The sequence below is a fragment of the Dreissena polymorpha genome, chromosome 6 (genome assembly GCF_020536995.1).
Source record: "Dreissena polymorpha isolate Duluth1 chromosome 6, UMN_Dpol_1.0, whole genome shotgun sequence".
NCBI lineage: Eukaryota > Metazoa > Mollusca > Bivalvia > Myida > Dreissenidae > Dreissena > Dreissena polymorpha.
In genome coordinates, this window is record NC_068360.1 from 34,975,011 (window position 1) to 34,984,173 (window position 9,163).

Below are 9,163 nucleotides of genomic sequence, written 5' to 3' on the forward strand. Positions count from 1 at the left end.
CCCGACCGATGTCCCGACGACGTCGGTCGCCCTTCATCCTCTGTCAGTACGCATTTTTTAAGTATGAGCGTCTGGCTCGATGTCGGCATTACCTAGGTAACGGAACCGCATTTTAAAAGCCTAAAGCCAAACACTTTCGTTCATAACTAAAGAAAGTCATGGATACAAATACATAGATATCTTCTAGCCATCGCTTTGTATATGGATAGTAGTCAATAACAATACATAAAATGATGAAGCATTTGTAACTCTTTTCATCGATAATTTGGAGAACAACACTTTACTGAGAGCGTTTATTTCAAACATATTTATTGTAGCTCGATTGCGTGAACAGTCCCAGACTTATCGTAACGTTCTCGAGTCCGTTTCCTGGTTTCATCAGTACTTGGTGTCTTTTGGGGAGATCAAAACAGAACGTTCCCACTGTGGGTAGCGAACGAGTGACCTGCCGGCATTTAAATGACGCTTGATTTACCTCCCCAGAAAATAGTTTAATTCCTGATGATTGCAAAACGTTTAAGTATCCCCAAAATTATTGTTATTATTTTAGAATAGTGTTATCTCAGATGTTGCCTTCACAGGCTTATCAGGCACGACTCTTTCCGCTTTTATGGCAGTTTTTGTTTTTCCTTTTTTAAACATGAAAATCCAGTTTAAGCAGAAGATTTTGTCTCTTATTAGCCAGTGCTGACAGTCTAATATGGGACAACAGTTTACGCACATGCATTAAGCGCCGTTTTCCTACAGCGCTGGTCATATTTATTTTCAGTGAAAATATACACACTCACAATAAAGCCGGCATGTTTCTATCAACAACCTCCGACTACCAGACACTGATACTTCTTTTGACAAATCTACATTTATGACGTCATTTTTGGTATATATTTATGTTCGTGCTGATTTATTTTTGCCCACATATAAGCTATGATCGCTGTTTACCTTACAATAAATAAATAACTGAATCAATACTAACCCATCCGAAAGCGGCCCTCTTGGACAAAACATCGATATAATGACGTCATGTTATTGAACTTTGTTTATCATCGGTAGACCGTCTATTGTTTCAAAACAAGCGTTGTAGGACTAGATTACGTTACATTTTTTTGAAAAGACATACTAATTACAAATCAACCTAAATGATGATGTTATTTCAGGAATTCAATACGAATTAAAACAATATCTCATGTGTACGTTGTTTTAGGAAAATATCCATCTTAAGTGACGTTTGGTTGTGGGCTAAATATTAAATTGCACCTCATATTAGCCGTTATGTTTTTTATAAGACAGTCACGTGTGGTATATATTTGAACCTCGTTCTGGCTAATTTGGGTCGACACTTTCCTCCTAAATTTGATTTTTGATCAAAAGAGACTAATTTCAACAAAAAATACCATTTAAACGGAAGCCCGCACGTAATAACACGGGACGCTACTAGAAGCACGTGCATTAAGTCCAGTTCTCCCAGTTTTTAATCTTTGTGTTTGTTAAGAATCGGTTTACATAAAGCATGATCTCGTAAACACACTAAACATACGCTTTGAACAAGAACATGTTAACCGAACAAAATGCGAACAACCCGCATAGGAAATCGGAAAATAAATAACGATTTGGTATAGTTATGTATTTGTAGCATAAATCCATTGTAGAACTTACCTCATAATGTCGTTGCATTAAATCGGTATGTTGCGTATTCTGCACGTCTCAAACTGAAAACGGCCATTAAAATTGCGCCGCGCTGGAGGAAAACGGGGCTTAATGCATGTGCGTAAAGTTTCGTTCTAGATAATCCCGCACAGGCTAATCACAGACCGACTGCACAGGCTAATCACAGACCGACTGCACAGGCTAATCACAGACCGACTGCACTGGCTAATCTGGGACGTCGATTTACGCACATGAATTAAGCCCAGTTTTTTCCAAAGCAAGGCAAAATTCAACATAAAACAATTTCAAGATGAATAGCAGGTATCATCGAACGTGAGTATCGACGATGTAACTTAAACAACGTCCACCAACTATTACCAATTTTAATTGCGATGAATTTGGTCATATGTGGTTTTAATTGAGAGTGTCAGTCGGGAAACTTTCATCCAATAGCCTAAAGTAAATTACGTCCATCAACCAGACGCTATGAGACACTATTATGTTACTTGCAGCACCCTTTTACAAGTCCATAATTACTCGAACAGCTATATACAAGTAATGAAATAATGAATTTTTGCGTTGGCTGCATTTAAATAATCGAAAGCCCTTGATACAATTATGCACGAGGCATTCATGATGTAACGCTGAATAGCATGGTGATTAAATGGACTCCTTCTGAGAAAACTGGGCTTTATACATGTACATGTGGGTAAAGTGTCCTCCCAGATTAGCCTGTGCAGACCGTTTAAAGTAACATTACTATTCAAAATCAACGAATATTTCGTACAATTGTTCGTAAAATAAACTTAAACAATTAAAAATCAGTGTTCCTTATGGCAATTGCCGAAATTTCAACGTCAGATGTGGTCTGGTAAAATAGATGTTTGTAGATACAAAATGCTCGTTTTTATTATTGTTCTGCATATCTATTCATACGACACATGAACACTATAATGGTGTTCGTGTGTCGTATGTATAGATATTTTCGCGGGAATTAATTGTGGCCACACAAAAAAATTTATAACGAGCATTTTGTATCTACAAAAATCTATGTAATCATACCACATCTAGCGTTGAAATTTTTGCTATTGCTATATGGAACACTGAATGTTAAGGTGTTCACTTTATTTTACGAAATACTTAACGAAATTGTCGTTGATTTTGAGCGTTATAGAGACTTTAACCCATAGTTACGGGAAGATTTTGCTATGGCGAGAAATCGCCACGATTTACCTAGCAAAGAAGTACTATAGAATATTTTTTTTCTACATGAAATTCCGCATTCATTCACTAATTGACATACACAGTTAATACATGTCATATGTTAAATTTAATCATCTTTTATATTTCTTTAATTGTATCCGACCTGAGAGCAAATATAATGTCACATATGTTTTTTGTTTGTCTGTAATTATTTTAGATCACCTGGTGATTGGAGCAGGGTGTAGAGCATGGTCACTGGTATGTATGTTGGTATGAGAACATAGGGGAGCTAATATATATATATATAGTGATGGTTATCGTCTTTTGGTGGTTGGCACACTGGTTGGTACACGAGCTACTTGCGTCAGCGAATTCTACCACCGATGAGTCCGCTGTCGGTGAGGCCTGTGATCTGAATCATCATCAGCGCATGCGTGGCTCGTTAGAAATTCGAAAATGCTTCTTCCAGATTCACAACATCCGCGCAGAGATTTGACTGGTTCCGAGCATAGCTTGATATCCAAATCGTCAGTTTCCATGATAACCAAAATGAGGAACGATATTGTCATTCAAAAGCCCTTATTGTTTCAGTCCATTCAAAACGACGCAAACTAACGAATCGACCCATACTACCGCTGATCAGTACGCTCTCCCTAACTCGGGCACGTTTCTATCTGGCACCGCTTCATTCACTAGCTCGGGAAAATGTTCGCGTGAAGGCAGATCAACACAAAATTGATCGCTTGGCAGGTGAACTGAATTAGCGGGATTGTATTGTGGAAACGTCTACATACACGACAAATGTGGAGTAATAAAACCTACCCAGCAAAAAAAAACACAGACGGTTCGCGTTTTTGCCACCCGTTGCAAAATCTCGCGGAGCGCTCACAGATACACGTGCAATTTTTGTATTCTACAATTGTTCTCGAACTTGAAATCGTTCAGACTGGTGCGGTCCTCTTCGTAGCTCGACTGAGGAGCTTAATTGTAAGGCTGCGTCCACAAAATCGGGTCGATAAAATTAATGTCCTAATTATTTTTATCACCATGCGTAAATGTATCAGCAAAGTGCTCTTATGTGAAAATATATCAGTCATGCATAATTTATTTTCATTTATAGAGGAGGTCGGGCAAATTTATACATTAAAAACAATTAAAACAATATGTGTTTTTTTTATTTCTCTTATCACATTCGATTAGTAAGTAGAGCAATTCCAGCTATTAGTCACTTTTATCTCTTCAAAGGACCTGTTTACACACATTAAGTGTTTTCCGTGTTGATTTATCCTCGTCAAATTAATTTTTAGTACCGGTTCTTCGAAATGATGGCGTTTTTATTTCAGAAATATTGCATCATAACTTATTAACGAATACACTAAAATAATAAGGGTTGTAAGCAATTTTGCAGTCACCATTTAATACAACATACATGTACATGTAGTTTTTAAAACGCTAGAACATTTAGGTTTCGGTCTCAAAATGTCTCACTTGATTCATAGTGTTTGTTTTGCGGTAAATATTGCAAAATAATATCACTTAGTTATTCGCTTCAACATACACCAAGTTCAACAATAAATAGTTTACATCATTATAATATTAAAGGGACCTTTCCACGTTTTGGTAAATTGACAAATACATTTTTTTGTTTCAGATACGCACATTTTCGTTGTAGTTATGATATTTGTGAGGAAACAGTAAATAAATACTGAACCTTTACAATGCTCTAAACAACAATTATATGCATCTTTTGGCGATTTAAAAACCTGAAAATAAGAAAGCATCGCAACGCGAAACTATTTACTAATTTGCATAGTTCTGTTGTTGTTGTTAAATTTTGTGACACTATGAATATTGCTTATATAAAGTATAAAATACATCATTCATTTTATGAGCACGGATGGCCGAGTGGTCTAAGCCTTAGACTTTTACTACTGGTGTCAGTGGTTCGAGCCCTGTTGAGGGTTACTTTTTTCCTTTTTTAATTTTCTTTTTTTTTTTTTTTTATTGCAGCTTTTTAGATCCAATGTTTAAATTGATCAATATAAAGCATTTAATGATGAACTTTAATACATGCCAAAATATGTGAAAAGATCCCTTCAAATCTCATTTCAGTTGAGACCGACTCAACTTGCCGTCTCGACTTAAATATTATTACTTGATAAAGATGTAAGCAACGTTCTTCAAAAGGAGGTTAATTTATAACCATTTGCGGGAAATCGTCTACCAATTTTTCATTGTGTCACACCGGTCTTTACTGACCTGTGTGAATGCGCGCTAAGCATTGTGGGAAACGGACTTTTTTCCATCATGGCGTTGGTAAACATAATAAACACGGAAGTGAAAAATGGTAATTAATTATTATCAAAAACAGGCCCCATCAAACCGGGCCAGCTGTAATATATAGTTGGATGCAGTTTGTGATTCAAAAGGAGCTAATTTTCATGTCAGTCTATTGTTTGTAAGAATCACTAAACACGTAACTTAGACTAACTAAACATGTTGCAAGACTGTATCTTCGAAATAGTTAATAAATCTAAATCATAAATAAATATTTATAATTAAATACCTGCTGAAATTTGAGAACGTAAACGATTTAAAATAAACGCTGTGAACATTGCAAGGAATCTTACATGTAGGCCTAATGTGTGAGAGGATTAGTCAGGGATAAAATAAAATGGAGTTCGAAGGATCTAACATTTTGAGGAAGACGTCATGGTATCTTGGACATTTGGCACTTTCATATATTTATTTAGTAGATACTGAAAATGCTGAATGTGCTAATTGCAACATCAAAGACAAGCAGGTGAGATTTTTACAGCTTTTTTTTCTTGACATAATATTGTATGTTTTCCATTTAATTTATATGCCAGTGTTTTTTTTCACCATTTTGGGAATGGTTTCCGGTCATTTCCCCCCCCCCCCCCCCCCAAGACGTTTCCTCCCCAAGACGTTTCACTGCAAAGACAATTCCTCCCTAGACGTTTCCCCCCCATTTTAGTTTTAGTGCAGATGTTCCCCCCCCCCCCAATAAATTTATAATTGTTTGGTTGAAGTACAATCTTTGTTTATTATCAAAATTATTATTTTGTTTATGAAGTCTTTAATTAACTTTTAATATCTATGAAGCAGCTTGTATGGTTTTTTGGTTTTAGAATTGTTTTTTGGAGGGCTTAACTGTGTAATGATTGCATGTAAATCATTAGTAAGTGCATGTTGGTGTACTAGTGGAATACATGGAATATCCTCAAAATCTTACTGAGTATCTTATACATGTTGCTCAACACAAATGCAACCAAGAATAATGTGTAATCAAGACCCGTTTTGAATACACAATTAACACCTTATTTCAGTTTGAGTGAACCTGGGCAGGGTTGTGCAAATGCAGTGTTTGTTGTTTTTTATCCAATTAAATATGGTCAATTGGTGAAATGAAAATGGTAAAATCAAATTAAAATTAATTTCGACACTGTTTTCCTTGTAACAGATAAATATGATAAATAAATATTTACTTTGTAACTGTCAACATTTTTTTCATGCATTCATATGTTTATTATCAAATTATTGGATGTCACTGATATTTTATTTTTTACTAATAACTCATTTAGACTAAATAAAACAGAATTGAACTTTCCGTGCACATTATTTCATTATTAATAATATAATTTATTAGCAAATGTAATAAAAACTTATTGATATAAGAAACACAAAACACAATTACCCGTTTTTATTAAATGAATTTGTGGAATTTAAGGAAAAATTAATAACTTTATGAATTAAAAAAAAGGTAAATTTAAAGCAATTTATTAATAATAATTAAAACAGTGATAAACTACATAAAAATGTTTTTGTATGATAATGTACTAATCTCATCTTATGAATGACTATCCCCCTTCAAAGATGTCACCTAATCTCATCAATGATGATTAATGGGCCTGTATATTGCACCATAAGTACCCCTTTATACAATAGCTAAAATCTTGTTATATACACTTGCTAATCCAATTAACGCTTGTATATTGCACCATAAGTGCCTGATATATTGTTCAATGGTAGGTGTGTGTTGTTACTTAATATTAGTGAATACATAACTTTCCTATTATTTGCCTGGTTCTGAAAATATTTTCATCGTTGAGTTTCCTTTAATTTTTAAAGAATATTTTTGAGAGGTAACACCTGAGTACTACAAATCAATGTAAAATGTTCATACTAGCTGTATTGGGACATTATAATTTAAATGTTACAAAACAATTTTATTTACTTGTCTCAAAATAAATATCCCAATATGATATTTATTTAGTCAAAATAATTTGTGTTTCAGTTAAAACTTGGATATAGTTATTATTCTTCATTAAAAATCACAACCATTCCACTTTAAATGACCATCAAAGCTGTGTTTTTACTCAATTTTTCAAGGATCTCAATAAATGAAAGAAAAAATTCAGGTACTTATAAAAACAATTCTAATTAGATCTATTTAATTGGTAAAATTTGTTTGAGGCTTCCCTAAAAACAACCATAATAAATCATTTCACTGATCTATTGATATATCTATTTAATAGGCAGAATGACAAACAGAACTAGTGTGGTTTCTAGGGTCATAAATCTGGTCCCTAAGCCTTAATTGGTAATAATATGCATGCAGTGTTATGTCTCTGAAAGTGACAATGAAGCAAATCTGCCCTTAGGCTATTTCATTTCACTCACACAAAAGGAGATAACTTGCTATTAATTTAATAGTTACTTCTAACTTGTCTCCTTTCTGTATTAAGAGGGTTTTCATATTTTAAAGTTCAATTGGTCTTCAAAAGAATAAGCAATCAAAGTTCTTGATTTTGCCAACAAATAATGTTTACCAATTGTGGGTCTACTCTACTTTCTTTTAATAATTATTTCTAATTATGTTTTTTTTTAAATTTTTATATCAATGGAAAATGAAATATTTTTTTACTATTTTGTTTAAAAAGTACTTAAAGAAATCCAGGCAAGAATACATGACAAGTAAGGGTTGTGTCAAGAAGGTGCCATTTAAGGCCCTATTATCAGTTTTGGATGCCCTAACCTGTATAGGTGAGAAGACTGTGAGAAGACTGGGGACGTGGGGCATGAGGAACAACTAATACACAGTAATTGACAGGTTCGTGTTGAATCAAGCACAGAATTTTCTGAGCATTCATGATTCATAAGAATTGAAAAAAAAAACAATCAACCAGAAAATTCCAGTTGACCAACTTTGACTTAATTGCATGAACAGGTATAAAATAGTGGGTATTAATAGCTTAAGACATTATTGGCAACATGTCTGTTTAATTTATATTATCAATATTGTTACCGGGTAATTAAGCATGGAATATTAATCAAAATTGGGGGTAAAGTTCAATCGACCAGTATTGACCAGTAATGACAAATTTGGGAGTATTGACCGGGGCGGTTTTAACCAGTAAAAACCGCCGGTTAAAACCGGGGGCGGTCGATTGGTGCCAACCCTGGGTGTACTAAAGGAATACTAGAGGAATACATGGGATATTCTCAAAATCTTACACATGTTGTTTTTAATATAATTAAATAGGATCAATTGATGAATTAATTCAGTTTGTGTAAACTTGGGCTGGGTTGTGGAACTATAGTTATTTGTTGTTATACAATTAAATTGGGTACTATGTAACTGTCAAAAAAACATATGCATTCACACGCATATAATCCAATTATTGGATGTCACTGATAATTTCAATTTTACTAGTAGGTAATTAAGACTAATTAAAACAGAATGGGACTTTCCTCGCAAAGTATTTCATTACTAATAATATAATACTATAATTAGCTAATTTAATCAAAACATATTGATATTTTAATAATTTAACTCAATGATATTAATAATATTAAAATTTTCCCCTAAAAACTAGGGCAGGAAGATAGGAAGGATTTTTTTTGGAAAATCAACAGTGTTGTCAGTGTAAAATATTTGCAAAGCTTCTTCTGAGTTTGAACTTCAGTTTTTCATTTTGTGACCTGCAACATATTCTATGCTACTTTATTTCACTATGGTAAGTCATTAATGTGTTATTTATTTTTCAACTATATAATGTGCTAATCTCATATAATGAATTACTACTCCATTTAAAAATGACACCTAATCTAAATTCATTAATACAATAGTTATAATTGTTTTATTGTAATTTGTAACATACTATTCCACTAAAAATAACCATCATAGAACATCAATGCCGTGCTTTTACTAAATTTTCAATGATTTCAATTATTTAAAGAAATAAATTTATCAGGCACTTATAAAAAAATATATAATAAGGGTGTCAACATT

General features: G+C 33.6%; 1 protein-coding gene across 2 annotated transcripts in view; it reads right to left on the reverse strand.

The window, feature by feature from the left end:
- Nucleotides 1-598, reverse strand: part of LOC127833639 (uncharacterized) — a 4,147-nt gene extending 3,549 nt beyond the window's left edge. For both annotated transcript variants that reach the window (XM_052359019.1, XM_052359018.1), the window contains exon 1: nucleotides 1-598. This exon is cut by the window's left edge and continues 30 nt beyond it. In XM_052359019.1, coding sequence (XP_052214979.1) covers nucleotides 1-89 — 89 coding nt within the window. In that variant the 5' untranslated portion in view covers nucleotides 90-598.
- Between the last annotated feature and the right edge of the window lie 8,565 nt (nucleotides 599-9,163).